We start from the raw sequence: 22,415 nt of genomic DNA, 5'->3' as shown, positions 1-22,415 counted from the left end.
ATTATCACGCACGCGCAAAGCATGGGGTCATTAAAGGTCAGGTTGATGAGATTTCCGGACTTTCGTCGACGTTGCTGATTCCGATGTGAGCTTTCTGACATTTGCCGGCGTTTTCCACGGTCTGCTCAGCCCGTGACACCAGAGAACATCTCTGTGAGCTGGGTCGTCTCTGGTAAGTTCCTCACTATTGGCTTAAGACTTTCTCTCGTGTAGAGGGTTATAGATTACAATTTAGAACGATTTGATTCTAACATCGTTCATTCCGGGGCTCATTGATTTGTCAAAGGGGGAGGGGTAAATATACTATATAGCTTGTACACTAACAGAATTGGTTATTCGTTGGGATTTTTACAAGGCAAGATTTGGTTTTGTAGCCTACATTATCAAGTTTCGTTTGTCTCAGTCTTGATTTATAATAATTTATCTATCAGAAAGAAGTTCATACATCTATTCTAGTGTATATCCTGTCTACAAATATTAGACCTATTTCTGAGGAATGACCTTTGCCCTGCAGATATCCTGACGAATTACTGTTCAGTGTGGCATGCCACAGTGTACCCATACAACTTAGGGCCAAGGCAGTATGCAGCCGATATTGCCTGGTATGTACGTCAGCCCCCACATGACTTCAGCACTGGGACCCCGAAGATCAATACTAATGCAACATTAATGATCACAGTCACAGACGCATGAAAATCTACCAGACTTCAACTGCGATGGTGGGAGGTGGGTATGTACTCTCACCACAGTTGGAATTTCAAACCTTTTTCATGTACCGTGTGCTCAGTTGTAAAGGGAGAAAGAAGAAACTAAACAGCAAGTATTCAGACATGTGTGAAATAATGCTGCATATAACAAGAATCTACTATTCATGTAAGTACAGTAGAATCCGCTTAACTGCACACCCCATTTGCCAGCATATTTGGTGCAATTATCCGGCTGGTGCAATTATGCGAAATTGCCCAGCAGGACCGGTAATACACTGTATCATACAGGAGGTGAATAGTTTATAAACCTCAATATACTGTATGAACTTGTTAGTACGCATTTAGATGTTAGAAAGCTTTCGTTATACAGTTACAGTGCGGTAACACCGTAGATCCCACCTCTTGTTGGGGCCACGTTTATGTATTAAAACAGTAAATTTCAAATTCTCAGGAAAGACATCTCAGGACACAGTGAGTGAAATCAGTAAGCGCCAGCAGCAGTATGTGAATATAGCGCTGCCGCGAACCTAAAACCGCCGACAACACCCCATGTCATCCTTAACGCGAAATCAAATCCCCCCAAACTTAAATACATTCACAGTAATAAGACAGTGTACAGGTAGAGACCAATCTTTATTGTCAGTACAGCAGTCTGCCAAAAAGCAATACCGCCTTTGGCAGGCGTGCGTCTCTTTATGGTGACGACACGCCCCGTGACCCGTCCAGGACCTCCCATACGATTGCTATCAATGTGATTGTCAATGGAGACCACCTTCCTTTGTAAGTGAAAACAATTTTAGACATATTGGTAGTATTGTGCCTTTACATAGGCACTTATTGGCTCATTTGTACCGCGTTTGCTGATTTTTAGCGCACCTTTTTAGTTAACTGTCGAGGATTTTTAAAACATTTTGGTGCAGTTATCCGGCATTGGTGACAATGCGCCGTGCAGATATGCGGAGTCACTAACAATGCAGTGAATGGGAACCGGTTTGGGATTTTGGGAATCGGTGCAGTTAAAAGGAATGTGCGTTTATCCGAGGTGCAATTAAGTGGCTTCTACTGTATATACACCTCAAGCATGTTAAAGAACCCATCACACTTATCGAAGAGAGTAGAAGGCCTTCCCGGTGAGAGTGGATGAAACAGTAACAGGTCTTTTCGTCCCATAGTCATTTCGCCCTCTAGTCGTTTCGTCCTCGGTATATATGGATGTTTTGTCCTCGATGTGGATGTTGGTCCTCGAATGATGCCCAAGTCTATGTATCAAGTCTAAAGCCTAAATTATTATCTTATATAGCATGTACATCATGTCTTGTTCCCAAAAAGTTGTACCCATACCCATTTAAAAGTTGGTTAAATTTTACTTAAAATAAAAGCATTGCAGACAGCCTGTAGCGGCGAAGTTGACAGAGCCCGGTCGGGCCATCATACTACGATTGGATCGCCTCAATTTCCAACATAAATGAATCCTGGCGTTTTAAAAATGTCCATACAGTTAATGTTTTGTTAATTACAGTCTGTGTACCCTGCACACCATCCTTACAGCCATCAATGGGTCAAGCACAAAGAAGACCTTTAGGTAAATTAGAGTTAGCAACTTCTTCCTGGAGTCTAGTCCCTTTATTGCAGTTTCTGGTAGCTATCTTTCTGTTGTAATGTTGTATTATGCTTATTAACAGACGTGGACTAAATCAACGACGATGCATTGTCATTGTAATATTTAGAAAAAAAAGAAGATTACATGTACACAAGATACAAGTAGTTAGTAGGAGTAAGATTTGTTAAAAGATAGTTTTGTATAATGTTATAATAATTCATATCAGATTTCTGAGCTGCATTGATTCTGACATCAATTGTGGACTGGATGCAGTTCACTGACAGCATCCAAGGCAAAAGAAGAAACAGGTCTGTGTTGACCTCTATCTCATGATATATTATGAGTTTTGCCTGCTGAAGGATTATGTATATAATTACAGTGACATCAGTCTGACGTAGAGTGAATCAGTGTTCCCCTGGGAGCTGTATATCATTTTGAAGCAAATGCACCAGCACTGCTTTTATGGGTTTTTGATGAGTATAGCAGCAGAGGAAGACTGCACGTTTGTACACTGGTGTGCTTGAAGCTGCATCAGCTGAGTGAGATAGTTGAGATGGTTTCTAAGATGTTTATACATTGATCCCTTCCATATGTTCCAGGACTCCTGACTGATACTCTGTGGTAGTGATACTGGGCACATGTCTGGGATGTTCTAGTCTACAAGCCTTAGAATGCTTTTGGATAAATAAAAATGTCCCAATCACGTCTTGTAGAAGATCTGTTGAAAATTCTTTAATTATTTTCATTTTGAAAAAAAAAAAAAAAATGACATACTGTTTTTATCACCTGTAACAAGAGAGACTGTGATAATTGATAACTTGTCCAAATTTTCTGTTGTGAAAGTTGGCTAGGTTTCAGCTATCTGTCACACTGGAAACTTAGTTTCAATTTGTCCTTTATTATGAAGGATGATGATGACTAGGAACACATGGTTGAGTTGTTTGTCTAGCCTGGTGGGTCTCAAGATGGGCTGAGGCATGTAGTTAGGAATCCTCTCTCACACGCAGGGCAGGTATAGGAAGGTGTGTACTTGGGGTCCAGGAAGCTCTAGTTTTGCCTGGTTGCTTCCCTGCTACAGCAGTTTTTTTCCCAAACAGTATCTTGCAAACATCACTATTAAGTTACAATTCTGATAATGTGAAAGGATATTATGATATCCTGTTTTTCTTGTGCCATATGAGGAGGAAGTTGACATAGATTGATAGAAGTAATAAAGAAGTGTCACACCCACTTCAGCTAGGATTGCAGGAGTATGACTTGTATTCTTTTAACTTATGATTTAAGAAATCCTTTTATGAAGGGCTGTGAAGTTGGTTCACTTTGTTCCTGCCTGCATAAACCACCTGTTCTGGATGGCTGGGTGTATAGTATATATGATCCAGGGTACCAGATGGTAGAATGCTTCTCTCAACTAATCAAAGATAGGTATTCCCATTGCCTTAGTCCTGCATGGGTTACCGTTATATATCACTTTGCAATTGGAACCCTAGAGTGGCTGTCACATCTCTTTAGAGTGGCTCTTAGCTTGTAGACATGACAGCTGTTCCTTTGTATGTTTCCCAATCCTTTAACAGCAAAATTATTATCTGATTCTGAAGCCATATGAGTCATCCATATACTCCGGCCCAGGAAGTATTATTCCATACATATATGATTATGTCCTGTAACTATTGATAGCTTTGTCGCACTACGATGAAACTTGACACAGTTTTAGAACTACCTAAAACACATTGAATAAAGGTGACTTAAGTTTTTCTACTGCTAGATTTTGGGTTAGAAATACACATTTTGGTTTTAAAAAAATGTGTATTGTATTGGCTTACGCGCCCAGGCGGTAACACCACCTTTCATCATAATATTTTAAAAGGAAAGAGCTAACCCCTTACAAATTATTTTTGTCCAAGGCTATTTTGTTTAAAATGACGATTACACTGTTTTTTGGGCCAAAAACATCGAAAACAGCTATTTCGGGGTCGTTTTTTATTAAAATTCGCCCGTCAAAAAAAAAATTAAAATCTATGCAAAATAGCCTCAGACAATTTTGAGAAGAAATCTATATATACTAAGTAATATTTGGTTACTCAAAAGATTAATTCTGTTGTTTTGAGCTGGGCATAAAGCCGTGAAAGTCATAACCCGATCCCACACAAGCAGCTCGTTGTCTCCCGCGAAATCCAACACATGTGACGTAACGGCCGTTCCCTTCGAACACCATATCGAACATATAGAACCCCCTGTTCTATTTGGAACTCCTCCGTCAAAACAGCGCTATAGTAGGACTCGGCGCGGCTCATGCAACATTCGTAGAGGAGACAACTTCCAAACCATTTGATTGAAACATTTAGAGTGTAGTACAATCCAAAGCATGGCCTATAAAACAATTTTGTACTTATATGCACACCTGAGATTAGATATATGATTGGGTAGTGTAATAGACCTTGCGCTCCCCAAAATGCTGGCCAGGCACGCGACCGAACTTGAACACGAATTTTTGAGCCTGGGCTGCCTTAACCCAACAGAGTAGTGCTACTGCATTAATACATCAACACTTACTGTGGCATGGCTGGTAAAATGGTAGGAAATGTGTAGAAGTACATGTACATTGTACATGTTTTGTCACCAAAGTGATCTCAACTTTCCTAGCAGATGTCAAGATATGGGACATGTTATTGCATCTCATGATAGTGTCAATATAGTAAGTAACATCATCGTGTCAACTCATTGTATCTTAAAAGTTAAGTTTTAGTACCCAGTGCCACCCGCCACTGGGGTATCAATGTAGATTTTATTTCTAACCCTTATTTTCTGATAAAATATTGATCCTGTCCACTTTGAATAAAGATTTTCTTATGTGAACTCCTATCAACTGAAATACCACACATTGGTGATATATCAGTAATGCACTATAATAGTAATACGCTGCTGACACCTACCTGACCTACAGATTTTGTCTGCTTAGTGTGAGGATTTGATTGCGATCACTAAGCATATTACTTGGAGCTGTTACCGTATCACTGATCAATAGCCTACTGGGAACATCCATGCTCACAAGAACTTCCTCTGACGTTTCTCCCTTTCTCAGCATTGCAAGTACACACTGATCAATGCACTTTTTGTATTACCCTTACTTCATACGTCGATGAAGATTAGACATCCAGGTAATAAGATACGCCAAAAAAGCAGTTACTCAAACAACTTCCAAAATCATATCCAGTTGTTTGAGTAACTGCTTTTTTGGCGTACCCTTACTTCATAATCACAGGTCATTCTGTTTATCTGTTGTCAATGAGGAAGGTACAGTAAGGCACAGTAGCTCATAGATGACGAAGTATGAAGTGTATTAAATGTGTATTCATTTTGCACTAAGTAAGATTCATTCAGATATACAATGTATATTCAGGAATATCTTATTTTTGCATTGCAATATAATGTAGAATATAGGTAAATATGCATGAAATATGTGTTAACGTTGCATGTATATGCATAGATATTGCCAGACAGTCATGGCAGCTGTAGTCAATGTGAGATGATGGTACCACTGGAATTATGGAAGAAATGATTGATACACATATTATATACCAGTTTCTCAGAACGTACACTGTCATAAAAGGTTAATGTATCAAATCTATGTTGCACTGGCTAATGATATCATTTGATACAGAAAGTGTGATATCATACTTCAAAGAATTTCTTGTTCTCTGATGTCCTACCTAAAGGCATGAAGGTAAATTTCTGCAAGCAGATCTAGATGCCCCAAACAATTTGTTAGTTCAGCACGTATATTTCAGAAAGAAGTGCTGCAGGCAGACAGCTTTATTACTGGTGCGTGTGTCTTGGGTACAGCTATGAAAAATGCATGATGCATCTTGATATTCTCAGCACAGAATTGAGTATGTGCCCATGGCTCGCAGTCACCTCAATTTGGATTTGGGCCACCTGAAGTAATACAAGGTAATTGAACCATCTTAGGGCCACTGGTAAGAAAGATGTCCAACTTTATGCTCCTACCGGGCTACTAGGAGCAACCTAAGGAATGGTGATCAGGGCTAGAAATTCAGTTTTGGAAATAGGTGTACTGGTGCACCCAACCAAAAAAGATTAGGTGCACAGAAAGAATTTTGGGTGACAACATAGAATAAAGTTGAATGTCAGCAAAACATAATTACAAAGTTTAACGCTCTTAAGAACTTCAATCTGTAATTCTATAGCTATGAACCTTAAGATTTCAAACAAGTGATGAATCAAGTACAACAAAAGGTTTTATTATTTTTTTCTGATACTTAATTCAAGAATATTCTGTATACTTTTACTGTACAATAGTACCCTTATCCTATAGCTTACAAAAATATTAAGGTGCACCAGTGCACCCACAGTCAAAAATTAGGTGCACAGCTCCAATTTTGGATGCACACAGGTGCACATGCACCCACTATTTCGAGCCCAGGTGATTGACTAAGATAATGCAAGTGTCTTGTTTTCTTCACCTATCTTTGTCAACAGCATTGGAATAGTAACATTACATCTGTTTTGTTTTTACAGTTTTGTTGCCAATTTCTATTTCAGAATCAAAATACAGTAGCTTGGGTTCCATCCTGAATAGTTCATGTCTTCTCTCATACTTGAACTAGCCAACATAAACTAACCAGGATGGTACATAGGCTAAGAATGCAGGGGCTATGGGGAAATTGCTATCAGTAAGAAACTGTGAGGGCACAGTCATTAAAATGATAAAAGAATGATGTATACTAATGCTGTATACCATATCATGTCTTCCTAAGCCGGTTTAACACAAACTGCCCTGTACCTGAATGGGCCTCTCCCCACAGACAAGGGGGTTGATCAACGGGCTGCTACTAAGGGTGCAGTTTAATCAAGCTACTAAGTAGGCCATCCTTGTATTCAGCTTACCAGAAATATCCCCCATAGAACAGACACAATACAGTACACAACTGCTCTAGACTTAGTCTTTAGCAGGGAGTGCATCATGTGCCAACAATGTGATGATTAAATATGCAGCACTATGATGCACTTGATGTTGAAAATGAACATGCTGCCAATCGTAGCTCTTTAAAGTTCCATTATCTTCTCACTTGGCAGTGCTCTTAGTCAATTTACATAGCCGAGGCTGATGCCCATGTAGTCTATAGTTGGCATGTTCCTCTTGAATGCATTAGCAGTGCGGATGGTAGGGACCCCATTCACCTTGTCAGTGACTCTTAAGTCTTATGTGTGAGGGGTTAGTGATCATCAAAATTACCTAAAATACATTTTGCAATTCAAAAACATGATTTGCATTGGGCCTTTCTGTCAAGCTCAGGTACCTGGCCTCTTGATGATTCATGTCAGTCAAACTGTAGACCTAGCCTTAAAAATTACCTTTTTACAGACTGATGTGAATGCCCCTCATGCCAGATAAAACAACAAGAATGCAGGAGGCTGGTTGCTTGTTTCAATGTTATAAAAGCTTAAAATGTCTCCTAGATATAGTGCTTCTTAGATCAGATGTCTATCAGTCATGTGGCACCACTGTTCTAGTGTCTTTGTCTCAGTCCTTTCACAATAACACGTTGCGCTCTGCTTTCCACCTATCCCTTACTTTTGAGTCTGGTCTTTTTGGTGTAGTCTGAAGCCTAAAATCATGTGTTACCATTAATACTTCCATAGCTCTGTTGCAGATGTCTTGACATTTTCATGCATACTTTTTTCAATACACCTTTTTATAGCCCCATTTATGTGTACAGTGTACATGCAAAATTGCAAAGGGAATATGAGTAGGTGAAGATGACTTAACGTGAAATGACTGTGTGGGATGTTATCGATTGCCTGGCTGCTCTAGGCCCTGGGTTAATGTTACGCCAGCTACTCTTAGGCCCAACTTACACACAGCTTTTCTAGATATCTGGACTGTAGATATCTGCCAGGCGACAGCTTTTTTCTGTGTCTAAACAGGAATTTTATGGTCTTAATGAGGGTTTTTTTAGATGTCGGGAAAATTTCAGCCGACCACTCTGAAGCGTTCGCCCGACAACTCAGCGGGAGTCCCCGACAGCTTCAGCCCAAGTATAAACAAAATGTGTCGGGTCCTAGATATCTGAAGGACAGGTTTCAGGCTAATTAGCAGACTTGTGGACATCAAGTGACCCATTTTGATGTTAGCTATGGCAACTGTACCATCATCTATACTAGTAAGGGGATTTATAAAAACTTCCCATGGAGTATTAAGTAATTTTACAGTGCCTTACAGGCGAATCCAGAGGAAACAATTTCTTACAGTAATAATCGGTAAAATCAGGCCATCAAACATATCTTTGGGATTCTAACAAGTTGACAGATGTCATTGAAAGCACTTTTGGAAGCAGACTTCTAGCTTGAAACACTAAAAATTTATCACGATGTATCACTACTGCATTCCAACTCCACGGGTGTCCTGCAGTACTTCCTGTCGTGTGTATAAATGCATCCCGACATCATGTCGCCTGGCAGATATCTGCAGTCCAGATATCTAGAAATGCTGTGTATAAATTGGGCCTTATTTGTCACACACAGCAGGCGCTGAGAAGATTGGAGGTTTAATCTTTATGGCATGACTTTCTTATCACAACACGCTTTTCACAGGTTATCCATCACCAGAATAGAGTTGTGTCTGTATAATAAAGGCAGGGTTCTCCCACTAGTAAGGCAGCAACACATTGGTAGCCAGGAGAAGATCATTAATCATGTAGCCCCATATATTACATATTCATGTGAGCTAGTAGAATTTGTGCTTTACATTATGGGAATACGGAGAGATTTGTTAGCACTTGTTTGAAATTTAATGAAATAAGAAGAAGGTAAAAAGGTGAATTTTAAACTTAACTCGTACTAAAGATGATTTTGCAAGCAAAATCCAGGAGCACTGCCTAAAACCTATTGCGGTAACTGTTAGCTGCCCCCAGTTATTTACCACCTGATGAACATCCTGATAGAATTAGGGCAATCCCGGAAGATCTAAGGAGTGTGCTAGTCTATCAATATTACATATTCACCACCAATAGCTCCTCATAGATCAATGAGAGGACTGCAGTTATGTACTAAATCACTAACAGATCTGTCAGAACGACATGTTCAAACTGTGCAAAGGTCACAAAGAACACAAAGCCAGATTTGTTTAATACACAAAATACAATGTAGGTTGGTACTGCCGTAGTGTGCTATCTAGTGTGTGTGCTTCATGACTGCTGCAGATTACTCTTGAGTATGAAAGACTGGAATGTGATATCTTGAAAGTATGTGATAGGAAACATCTGTGGGAATTTTTACAGCATAATGTTTAACTTTTGTAACCTGGGCATGGCTGCTCTAATGATTCAGTCAGCGATGTGAAGACCTATAAGTACATGTAAGCACACAAGGTTACAGACCTTGATCTGATTCTAATTAAGAAAGATCAAATTGCTGCCCAGCCCAGATGTGCCTTAACCTTGACACTAATCCTGTCCAGTGGAGATGAAAAACAATGATATCCAAGCTACATAATAATATCAAACAAGCAGATTTGTACTGAACAGGATGAGGAAAAAGGTGCCGCCAGTTTTAGCAACTATGGCGCCTACCCTCTGATTCAAGTACGTGTTTAAGGTCCTTATTTGTACCAATTTAATAAAAGATATTCAAGTCAATTGATAACAAACTGCACTACATGTATATGTTCACTTGCCTCTTGTGTGCTTCCATTGTTGTATTCACGTTTCCTGTATGGTAACTTACTTCCAGTTTGCCTAATGGAATCTTAAAAGGAAAGACATGCTGTAGGTTATCCATTATGCATGAATGTAATTGGTATGGATTTTTGTCCTATTAGCTCAGAAATTGCACTATAGCTTGCTATATACTGTATAGAAGACAATCATCCATCTAGTTGTCCAATAGTCATTAGCTGTAGGTTTACAGGAGGGCTTAACTTGGAATGATGTTCTGGGGCGGATTGTGTACCATAACCAGGACTTAATGTAGATTGTCTAATGCATAAGGCAGTGGTTTGTATACTATTAGTCAGACAGTTTCATGTCTGTATGTCTGAGCTTTGATGTTGAGCCTTGCCGTATTTGTACTGCTGATAACTGAAATGAGAAAATTCAAATTGGGTTGTATTTCTCACAAATGTGAAGATTACTTGCATCAGAAATTGTTTGTTCAACTTACCTTTCAATGGCTTTTAGAATAACTAGAATTTTGGACAGCTGAAGAATGATAGATATAGCTCTCAGCAACTGTAATCAATGTTTTTTTGCTTTCATGGTGACAACATGACCATATGAGTCTTAGGGCTGGATAAGTGCCAAGTCATTAAAGTTTTATGTAGGAGGACTCAGAACATTTTGTGTTCATGTTGTTATTTGATGGTGATTTGTATAAGTGATGTTTGTATATGTAGAGCTGGGTGTTAATATACTACCCAGCCTTTAGTCTCTACATGCTGTGTTTAAGATAGGTATTTGCTGCTCTGCTGGTTAAAGTGTTTCAGTGTTAGAGCCTTGCTATACCGAGATAGGCTTTCAGCACCAAGGACAGGGCATTGAGCTGACAAGGTTGAAGTAGACAGATGCTATAGCCTTGATTGAATCAATGTCAGGAAACAAGGTGTAAGGTAAGTCAATAATAGAGCAGACCTTTCCAAATTACAGGGGGCCTTATCGTTTGTCTCCCTGTCAGTGTCTGCAGCTACTTGTGTCTGCGTGATTACACATCAGGTCATTCCACAGGAAGGTTTAACGCCTGCATCTTCTTGTTCCCAGATGTAGACCTCTGATTCTCCGAAGTAGTAACTATCGATACCGAACAAAGGAAAGATGGAGCTTGCTCACAGCCTGCTGCTGAATGAGGAGGCTCTAGGCCAGATCAACGAGGCCAAGCGACCCATCTTCATCTATGAGTGGCTGCGCTTCTTGGACAAGGTGTTGGCTGCAGCTCATAAGGTATACCAGTCTTTATTGTCCTTATCTAGTCTCCATTACAGACTCCTTCCAGCTGCTTTCTATTTCAAGGTACCGTTTTTTTATCACATTTTTTTACCACATTTTATTTTTTTTCTTATTACTGGCCAGCAATAAGAAAAAAAAATGTAATAAGAAAATGGTAACTTGAAAAACAAAACAGCAGGAAGGAGTTTGCAACAGGCTATCCTTATCCACTGTGTCCTGTGTGTTTGTCAACATCTTTTGTGAGATTAAGTTTAATTTCCTGCAAATTTGAGTATGAGTGTTGTTAGTAGGTAAATTAGATACCTTTGCCAAGTAGGTTAGTAGTATATTTTTATATCATGCTATTTACTTTTAAATTAGTAGTTTGTGTTGTTTTTTTACTACTTTTGTTCCATGCTGATGAAGAGTCACTGAAGCGCACAGCATTGATTCCAGTGTATTTTTGATTTTGGTTTCAAATATGTGATAGAATTTCTTACATTTGTATTATGTTCTTGTTGTGAAAAGGCTGATGTGAAAGAGCACCAGAAGAAGCTAGTGGAGCAGCTGAATGGACAGATGCACTGTTCCCCCGGCCCTCCCACCCGCAAGCTGCTGGGGAAGTGCCTGGCCAACCTGTACAGTGTGGGAGACACCTTTTCACTGTTTGAAACAGTCAACAATTGTGTGGATATTCTTAAAAACAAGGACGATTCACCTAGCTATCTCCCCACTAGGCTGTAAGTTGGACCTCATTACCTCCTTTGTCAGTTGACAAATCTGTAATCAAGTGTTTTACATTACCCATTATGAACAAAAGGGACATAGATGAAAAATGAGTTTTTTGGCATTCAGATCTTCCGTAACATACAAGTTGAGTTTATGACAATATCACACGCAGTCACCAGGGCTCTATGGAACTGTTTCTGGGTAATTTGTTATTCTTTTAGTGGAGTACTTTTTCAATGTTACATGTGCACTGCAGTGTATTAAAAGGAAAAGCAGATGCTTATAGTATACATTTATACACTCAACTTTAAAGCACAGTGAGGGATAATATTGTAATTTTGTACGTAATGACAAATATGTGAAGTCATATCTTTTGCTTTTCTGTTATACTATCACATATGTCATTCTTTCATTTCAGAGCTGCTGTAGAAATATTAGGGGCTATACATGAAAAAATGGGGCGGATGGTAAGATATTTTTATCACTCTGTATGATCTACTTGTTCAAAATTTGTATGCATGCATAATTTCTCTGTTCTATTATGACTAAATTCTGTACCGATGCAAACGTAGACATGCCGTCATGCCTGTATAACATCAGTCATTGTGACAGTTTTGTGCCCAGTGTTCATTTTATCTGTACATTAATCAGTTCTGTACTGTAGATGTATTGCCTTGAATGTTGAGCGATGATTTGTAATTTTGTTTCGTTTCTAGGTTTTATACTATGAATTTTATGTCAAAGGAAGAACATAAAACAATAATGATCAATTATACATGATAAAAACTTAATATTTTCATTACATACAGTTTAGGTAAAACTAAACATAATGCACCTTAGATTTTTTGCAATTTTTACATAACTTTTTATAACTTGGTTATCTTTTACATTATGTTACCTCAGATGAAAAGGACCTGGCTGTTATCTCATGAGTGTTTCTATGGAGATGAACTTGATAGCACTTTGCACAGTTTTGGCCCTCAAATGTGTTGTCAAGTATTGAATTATGAATAATGATTTCATCCTCAAGTCTTCTTATGGTAGTGAAAGTACAGTACCTCTTGTCTTATCTGTGTGTCTTGCTGCTTGCTTTCATGTCTTTTTTACATTCCTTATATAGGTTGGAAGCTCGTTCATCGATACCGTGCAAACCCTTCTCAAAGCTATGAAAAATGCAGAGGTAGGTGTTTTTCATGTCTGGTGCCAGACTGAGTGATGATATGTGCATGCAGTGGAAGATATTGAGTGGGCTTGATTGCATTTTTGATGCACCTGTGAATGTGATGTTGGCAGCATTTTGATTGCACATGATTGCATATAGACATTTGTGGATAACCGACTTGACTTTCCCGCACGACGTGATTTGGTGATGGTTGGGCAATTGAATCTAGAGTAGCTGTTAAAGAATAGAGTATAAAATTGCACACTAAGCACATTCCGAAAGCTTTGTATCATGATTATGAACAGTGAGATAATGGACAGTTAGTAGGTAGATGACCAATGTTTCCATGCTATTTTGTTTGGCATTATATTTTTTGTAACACACTTTTGTTATACATGTAAAAATGACAGATAAACTTTGCTCATGCTGTCATGTTCTTGTTGTAAGCCCTTTGGAATAAAATCATCAAACAGTTTTGAAAATTTTTAGGTCCACCTTTATTCTTAAAGTTATGAATCACATTTTTAATATCACATCAAGTATAGACAAATAGTAATACATGTACTGTCCTGTTATTAATTTCAGCCATGCTTTTTTGTATCATCTCATCTCATCTTAACTTGTGATAATATTTGGCATAAGCTTGTCCATTATTCCACTGGTCATACTCATATTACCTTTGAGTTGCACAACCTCATTTGCACAAGATTATCCAAACTAGCAAGGTTTGATCACTTTTGTTTGACTGAAATTTTTATCTCAATTTCAAATGCGTGCTGCTATGCTGTATGAACCCACCACTGGGTAAGTTGAGATGCTGTGCTTTCCTAGTGGTGCAGTAACCGGCAGGGGCTTCTGGTGCAAGTATGACAGATGAAGGGGAGGCACTGGCAGGTGCTTCCTCACACTTAGAAATGATTGTTGCAATGTCAAGCAGACTATTAGATGCATACATGTACAACAAAAGATGAACTTCAATCATTGATATCTAAGGATATACCTCATTATCATTTTCTTAGAACCAAAATCTCTTTATACTAATGAGATGTAACCTTCAAACCGCCATTTTGATGTAGAACAGCAGTGACAAAATGCCACTTTGAATTGGATTCAGGTTAGAAATGCTGCTACAGTACTTGCAGTATATAGGTAGTGCAATATTGCAGGTGGAATGACAGATCCAATTGATTTATGTTGCTTTGTGTGTTCATGACTTGCCGCAGAGGTCTGATACAAATGTGCATTTACTTTTCATTCTTAGACTATTGATTCCAATTGAATGAATGGAAGAATCTCAGACTTCTGAAAAGAATCAAAGCAGCACGCCCAAGCGTATAATTGAAGCTTGTCTTTTTTATTGAAAATCACCTGTAATATGCACAAAATCTGAAGTGGGTTTGAAATAATTGCAGATTTGCTTTTCCCAGCAACTTTGGTCATGATCAAATCCCATGATCTAATGGAAATCCACCAATCATTGGCTGTCTGCTGTTGTAGACGTGAAAATGTCCAGATGCGAATGCCTCTCCTCGTCTGTCTTTCAAAAAGGGATAGCTGGCTGCTTGTTACCTGCTGATAATTATCACATTAAATCTTATTTCACTTTTACTAGTTTTAGATGACATTGCACACGGATCCCTCCACCTTTGTACTGTAACAGACCTTCAGGTGTTCAACAGCTAATTCCAAATGGTACTTTGAATGTATTAATTCTCCTGTCGTGAAAAAATGGCAGATATAGTTGAAAAAGGTTTTATATTGTTTAAACTGCTACATCACCAGAAATGTCTGGCTATCATGAACTGTGGTGGAGGTACCAGTGTTAATAAATTAAGTTGCACATTTGATATTCTTTCCTTTAACTGCATGTTTTATTAATTTGATTTTTTCTCAATTAGGTCGTGGTGAGTTTTATTTCCTGTAGTAGCTGTTTGTTTGCTGATGATTTTAAGTACTGAGTTCTTTTGCTACAAAACAGATCACAGCCTTACCCCAACCCTACTATACACACAACATAGATTATTTTCCTGTTTTGTGATTCTCACAGTATGGTTTAATCCCCAGTCTCAGGGTCGATGTGAGATCATGCTTGCCCTGGAGAAGATCCTGATGGGGCTGGGGTCAGCAGCAGCCTCTCAGCACAAAGACATCTACAAGGTAGCTCGGGGCTGCCTGGTGGACAGGTCCCTGGTGGTCAGGGTGGCTACAGCCAAGGTCAGTTCCATTTCTGTGGTAGTGGTAGCGTGCATAGTTCAGTGGTTAGTGGCCTTGCTTCTGAAACTAGAAGCCGTGAGTTTGAGTCCAGCTGTGTCGCTCACCCGAAATGCAAGCAACGTTCATTGTGCTTGTCGAAGAGCTAGGGAAAATTCCCCTGTAAAATGAACCTTGCTTGAAGTAAGGCATAGATAGAGTTCCAAGAACATGATACAGTGTGTATAAAGAAATGTACATTCTACACATAAAAGTAGGTTTCTCCATCAATGACCTTTTAACCATTTACACTGCTGTGGAGTCATCCAAGGATCCTCTTGGTTGATCCATGCACTAGTTTGAGTGATATGCCAGCTTACATACTGTAACTTTAAATTTATTCCTTCAACCTATCTCATACTGATGGCCTCATGTTCTGTCCCAGTGTCTGACCCAGCTTGTGAATGAAGCCCCCTTCATGTACACCAGTGAGCTGGACCGCGTGGCCTCGCTCTGCTTCCAGGCCATGGATGGCTCGAACTACGATGTCCGCTGTGCTGTGGCCAGACTGCTGGGTGTCACTATGGCGGCACCCTTCACTCCAAAGGCAGCCAGTAAGTTTTTCACCATCTTCAAAGGCTTAGCTGATCCTTCGTAAGTTTGAGGGCTTGTATTCCTGTGCCATCTGCCTGAATATAGATGATCATAACAATCTTTTTCATGATTGTCAACATGAGTGATAACGATTTTCATGTCTGACCACAGCGGCAAGAATGAAGAAGCCGTCCTTAGACGATGTGTTCAGTGTGCTGTCCTCTGGATTTCTGAGGGGAGGCTCAGGCTTCCTTAAAGGGGGTGGAGGAGAGCTGTTGAAAGGGGGAGAAGTCAGGAGAGAAGTCCGAGTAGGGGTTACACAGGTGAGATGCTCTTAGTGGACATTTTAACAGGTCGTTCCTAGAGTTCTTTTTAACCTTCTCCCTGCTGCCTAACTCTGTAACCAATAGGGAATTTGGTTCCAAACGGCTACTTCAGTGTGCTAAAGTTTAGATTGATGGTGCTTCCAATCTCTTTAAAGTCATGCTAATGTTTGAAAATTTATGGAAATAAAGACATCATGTCTTGTCTCCCCACCCTCCATAGGCTCATGTTGTGTTTGTGATGACCTTGGGGGGACCGTGGCTGGAGAGGAACATGTCCGTCTTCCTCACACATATCCTAGATCTACTGGCAAGTCCAAAGGTAAGGTTGGATGAAATATTTGCTTGATTTAATCAAGATGTATCCAGTGCTTTGTCTGTTATCATTCATTAAAAAGAAGTCTTCTTATGAATGCCTTAAGCTGTGGACGTTGACAGTGTTGTTGACATAGCATGCAGTGGTTAGTGGCCATAGTTACGGACCAGAAGTAGAAATCCTGCTTGAAAGGGTTTTAGTTCTTAGAATTGGAAATCTTGGTCTAGAGTTAATTTTTTCAAAGGGAGCTTGGGGAAATTAGCTGGCACATTGAAACTATACTTTTTTTAAATTATGAACGTACACAGTATCTGTCCTTCATCTCACAACCACTGGAAGATTAACCTTTCAGTTAGCTTAACTGGTCCAAGCTATATTTTAATGTCTTGTTCTGTTTGCAGGCCACCCCCACCCACGTGGACGCTGTGTACTCCAGGAAGTGTGTGTCGTTCATGCTGCGGGCAGTGCTGGGGAAACTGTTGGGAGAGAAGGCACAGATCGCTGCCGCCAGGGAGCTCTGCCAATTCGTCAGCAAGCAGATGGCAGTTGTTGGTGAGCTATGTTTAACCATCATTACATTTCTATACTGTTTGGCACACCGCATGTTACATACTACCACCTATGAGGATAAGAAGCACTGTACAGATACAGTTGACACATCTCCAAACGCTGTTGTTGCTTCCAAAGTGAGCTCAAGTTCCAAGATGATTTTGAATATGTTGACAAGCTTGGACATCAGAAAATAAGTGTACTGCTGATCACAGTGTTCTGTGTACTTCTATCTAGATGATGCCAGTAGTAAAGCGGAGTCTGACAGCAGAGGGGCTGCAGACATCTCCAACACGCAACACTCGCTGGTGTGCGCCCTGCAGGAGCTGGGAAGCCTTCTGCAGAGCCTGCAGACGTGTGCTGCACCTCTCGTTACTGAAGCTAACTCAAGTACGTCTGTGTTTTTGGGTGAAAGATCCTTTAAATTAGTTTCTAGTGGGTTTTTTATTTGATATTATTGGTAGGCTTTGGCCCAATGGAAAAGTGGCCAAATGTTAATCTTGGAATGTTAAAGGGTTTGTTGATGAAGGTTAGACAAGTGGCCAATCTTAATCTGGGAATATTAAAGGGTTCATATAAACATTTAGGGCACTTGCCCCATCAGCTTCCTTTCAGTTTCAAACTGCTAACTTAAGACATGTAAATCCTAATGCAAAGATATCAAAAGGGGGGTAAAGATTTACGTGAGTGGATGTGATAAGAAGTAATGTGGTTAAACAAAACAAATCAAAAGTAGATTCTAAAGCCTACTTTCTGGTACCCTTAAACTTTAAAGGTAGATGATGACATTATTCGTAGTTCTGGGATAATGACAGCACTTAGAGGGAATTCGACCGGTTTCGACTTTATTCGTCTTTATCAAGATTATGTCATTAGTTATTATATCATTTCCCAGGTATAATTGAGCCAGTGATATCAGTCCTACTACACCCCAGCATTGCTGCCCGGCTAGCGGCAGCCTGGTGCCTCAGATGTATCGCAGTGGCGCTGCCCTCACAGATGACCCCTCTGATTGACAGGTAGCCTTCCCATCCTTGTACTGTCTTACACTGTGATCGTTGCCTTTCTTCTCTGTGTTGTCAAGGAATGCTTGTACGTTTTGACACATGCTAAGTGAGACCATTTTGTGTCTGGAAAGGTGTAATATCAAGGAGTGGTTCACTACTGACACTCTAGTGAAAAGGAATAGTGAAAAGAATGTGATTGAGGAAAAAGACTTTGAAGTACTGTAATGGATTCAAAAGATTGAAGTGCAGTTAAAAGATAGCATAATATTTTGGATCATTGGTGCTGTATATAGAAACTCCTGCCTTTGTATTGCACCTTAGCATCTCCCTGCTACTCTACCTTTCAAGAGTTTAGAGGTGCCTCACTGCTGCGTAATTCACACAAACCACACGGTTTTCTCCTACTTACATCCTTCATTTTCTTTCGTTTCTCAATGTTCATATAAAGAGGCTCTTGGCACCTGTGGTAAGTGATGTTAAAAAGAAGCCATACAATACATGTTTGCTACATATCTTAAACACACTGAATGTTGTTTGAAAAAAATATAGTACCACTAGTCACAGGGAAACAGAGGAATTTGACAACTGTGTAGGAATTGTTGGCCTCATATGCATGGAACAAATTCTTGTCAGTGAATAAGTACATCCTTAGTCTGAGAGATCGCATTTCTGAACGACACAATGAAAGAGAAAGTTTGCCCTGCCAGTTGATTCAATAGTTCGTAAAATATCAAGTAAGGAATAGAGTTTGGACAACGTTACCTGTCAGCCTTATGCTTATCTGCTGCTAACATCACAGAGGTTCAAGCTAAATCTGCCAGTCATTGCTGTACATTGTTGAGATCGGATGCTGATGTACTATTTTCCCAGGTGTGCTGACCGAATGAACACCCTGAAGTCCTCCCCTGAAGCTGTGTCAGGCTACAGCTACGCCCTGGCAGCCCTGATTGGCGGAGTCCACCAGTGTCCGCTCGGTATCCCACATTCAAAGGGCAAGCTGGTCTTCAGCATAGCAGAGGAGCTGCTCCGTACAGCCACCCAGAACAGCCGCATGTCCATGCAGCGCACTCAGGCAGGCTGGCTGCTGCTGGGAGCACTCATGACGTTAGGTACGTCCCAAACCGGTCCTTAGCTTAGTGATGGATTGACATGTATGTTCATATAGCTTGTGGTCCAGAGACAGGGTCGCTCATCTTGCTGATGAAGATTTTTCGGGCATATCCAAGAGTAATGTACAGTAATGAATAGATTGATTACAATGATTTGCCAATAAGAGTGTATAAATACTGTGCAAATAACCTGCAGGTCTACTGATATGTGCATCTTTCGCTCTTACTTAGTCTTAGTTCCTGACAGAACTTAACATACCGGTAGTTACTGAACTGTATTTGGCCAGATGTAGTCAGCTGATGTCAACTGTAATGCTGAAAGTAACCTCACTCCATTCCCAGGTCCCCCGTCTGTGAAGCCCCATGTCCCCCGGATGCTGCTGCTGTGGAGAAACGCCTTCCCCCGGTCCAAGCAGGAGCTAGAGGGGGAGAAGGCTCGTGGAGATGCATTCACCTGGCAGGTCACCCTGGAGGGGAGGGCAGGGGCACTGTGTGGTAAGATGAAGTCCTTTTCCCAGACACTTTTTGACAGTCGATTTCAATATTTGTTCACTTGGTGTATGTTTACCATGTCTAGCCCCTGTCTAATACAGCCAAATGATCATTTTATGCTATTGCATTGTGTGTCTCTGCCATTGTACTAAATGTGCATAAATGGATCTTGCATCCCCCATCCTCTAGCCATGAGGAGCTTTGTGGCCCACTGCAGCGAGTTGTTGACAGACGACGTGACCAGAAGACTCATGACCCCACTGGAGTGTGCCATGACAATGATGGCTCAGTAAGTCACTTTTTCTCACAACTTTAGCATCTTACCTAACATGTCTATTATCACGTTATGCAAATCCAATTTGTTTTTTTCTGGATGTTCTAGAAATTGCAGTGATAGCGGTCACTGTCTTACTGTAATTATGTGTTAGCTGTCTTTAGTCTAGCTTGTTTTATTGACTGCCCTAATGAAGAGTTACGATATAAGGGAATAGTTCTATCATCTGATTGCACAGTATAACTGAGCTGTTTCCCACCCTCCCCAGCATCCCAAGTGTGATCAAGTCGTACGGTGCCCATCTGAAGGCCAGCGCTGCCATGGTCAGGCTCAGGCTGTATGACATCCTTGCCCTCCTCCCACCCACAGCTTACGAAGGTGATTTACCTCCTGCCAGTTTAACGCAACAATGGTCAAATTGTAATGTGAAGCAAATGAATAAAAACCTTTGGCAACGTTGATACAATACGTTTCTTGTTGCTATGTTCTGGTATCAAGTTTAGTCTTTACTTCTAGGCTTAAGTGTGTGGAAAATCAACAGATAGTTGTAACTACATTGTACTACTACTACATAAGGTGCGAAGTCCAGTGGTTAGCGGTCCTGCCTCTGGAACTAGAAGCCATGAGTTCAATTCTGGCTGTGTTGAAATCAGTTCATCTACCATAAAACTTTCTGTTCTATGCCACAGGTAGTTTCAATGCCCTGTTGAGAGAGCTTGTGGCAGAGTTCACCCTGACAGACAACCCTGCCAACACCACTACGTCGCTGCTGCGCTCCATGTGCCACACCGACGACACCCGCATCCTGGGCTCCTGGCTCGAGGAAACGGACCACAAGTCTGTGGAGGACCAGGTGGGTGCCTGGGATTCTAGACGTTTTTTTCACTTTCTTGACATTCTATCAAATGGTAGTTTAGCAAATGAGCTTGTGGTGTATTTTAATTTGGATGACAGCTTCTTGTTGATAAGTGTCAATGTTCTACTACAGCTCCAGCCCAACAGTGCATCTGGGTCCGGTGCTCTCGAACATGATCCCTCTTCAATATACCTGAGAGTTGACCAGGTGGGTACCTTTTTCACATATCTTTGACTTCTACTAGAAGTCTTTGACTTCTGCAATATGTCTGTTTACTTAGCAACAGCTTTGTCAAACTTCTACATTGGGAAATCCTGGCAGAGCTTAACGGTGGGCCGACAATGCTTAATGGTAAAATCAGGAGTGCTGGCAGCATAGATAAGTATCTGAATTGATTACATTAATTGTGTTAATCTATCCACTTATCCGATTCCTTCAGACCGTAGCAGTTCCTGGCCCCCTCCCCCTTGGGGTTGCAGTGATAGATGCATCAGTTGCCCTATTTGGTGTGGTGTTTCCTCACGTGGCCCAGAAGCACCGCCTGCAGATGTTGGAGCACTTTGCCGAGTGTATTCGGCAGGCCAAGTCACAGCGACAGCAGGCTGTCCAAATGAACATCTTCACTGCTGTACTGAGTGCTCTCAAGGTATGACAGGCAGTTTTACCTTTCACATCTACTCACACCACCAGTCTTTTAGTGGTTAACCAACCAGTGTAGGTCTTACATCCCATCATTTGACATGTAGACAAAAATGCACAAAATGGTTTCTGAGTGAACTTCATAATTAGTGTAGATTATAACATTTAACATCTGTTTTAAAGGTAATGTCTCCTAAACTCTAAACTCTTCACTACTACTGCTTTAAACTCTATGCAGATTTTATGGCTGTGTGATAATGATGGATGAAAAAAGTGTGTGAGCAGGATGAGGGAGAAAAAGGAGCTTTATTGCTATAGTGAAACATGCACATAGGGATATTGAAAATAAAAACAAAGATGGGTTTATGTATTATCTCTCCCACACTTTTTTGTTTACACACTTGAAAGAACAGCTTGCATTAACAATCATAACACAACAGCCATATAAAGCCTCTGAAGTGTCTTCTGACTAACTCTGATAACTGCACTAACCCTAGCACAGAGTATCATCACCTAGCTCACTACCATTGTCTATAGCCAAATCCTTCATCACTAATCATCATCCCTGTTTGATCCATTTCTCTTACCCGAGCAGAAAGAGATGAGAAAAGATGCCAATCTGAAGGTTTGCTCACAGCTTGTGTTCTGTAGATTAAACAGGGCTCAAAACGTCTATAGTAAATGTTTCTTAGTTTTGTCACTGTTGTTCCCGTTGTGTATCTTCAGTTGATGTGTCAAACATTCCACTCCCCACAGTGTTAAACTTGTATCACAAACATCTGTCTGTGTCTGTGTGTTTTTAAATTTTGAGCCCTGTTTAGCTGGTGTATTAGAAGGTGGATGCCTGCCTGGTCTGCTGGTGGTAGTTTAGGTGCAGCTGTAATAAGGTATTGGTGGTTGGGATACTTAATCAGCCCATACTGTGCCAA

The 22,415-nt window shown here is 40.4% G+C and overlaps 1 protein-coding gene across 4 annotated transcripts in view; it reads left to right on the top strand.

The window, feature by feature from the left end:
• Positions 1 to 24: 24 nt before the first annotated feature.
• LOC136433306 (HEAT repeat-containing protein 5B-like) overlaps positions 25 to 22,415 on the top strand; it is a 34,759-nt gene continuing 12,368 nt past the window's right edge. Inside the window, exons 1-20 of one of the 4 annotated variants that reach the window (XM_066425377.1) lie at positions 25 to 172; positions 11,082 to 11,261; positions 11,775 to 11,986; positions 12,394 to 12,442; positions 13,096 to 13,155; positions 15,208 to 15,351; positions 15,773 to 15,941; positions 16,093 to 16,244; positions 16,468 to 16,566; positions 16,962 to 17,112; positions 17,347 to 17,499; positions 18,005 to 18,128; positions 18,987 to 19,225; positions 19,568 to 19,720; positions 19,907 to 20,006; positions 20,260 to 20,369; positions 20,681 to 20,844; positions 20,980 to 21,054; positions 21,287 to 21,493; positions 22,082 to 22,111. In XM_066425377.1, coding sequence (XP_066281474.1) covers positions 11,136 to 11,261; positions 11,775 to 11,986; positions 12,394 to 12,442; positions 13,096 to 13,155; positions 15,208 to 15,351; positions 15,773 to 15,941; positions 16,093 to 16,244; positions 16,468 to 16,566; positions 16,962 to 17,112; positions 17,347 to 17,499; positions 18,005 to 18,128; positions 18,987 to 19,225; positions 19,568 to 19,720; positions 19,907 to 20,006; positions 20,260 to 20,369; positions 20,681 to 20,844; positions 20,980 to 21,054; positions 21,287 to 21,493; positions 22,082 to 22,111 — 2,517 coding nt within the window. In that variant the 5' untranslated portion in view covers positions 25 to 172; positions 11,082 to 11,135. The other 3 variants (XM_066425376.1, XM_066425378.1, XM_066425379.1) reach the window with 3 other exon arrangements.

The sequence above is a fragment of the Branchiostoma lanceolatum genome, chromosome 4 (assembly GCF_035083965.1).
Source record: "Branchiostoma lanceolatum isolate klBraLanc5 chromosome 4, klBraLanc5.hap2, whole genome shotgun sequence".
NCBI classification, from domain to species: Eukaryota; Metazoa; Chordata; class Leptocardii; order Amphioxiformes; family Branchiostomatidae; genus Branchiostoma; species Branchiostoma lanceolatum.
This window is presented reverse-complemented; position numbering and strand designations above follow the sequence as displayed.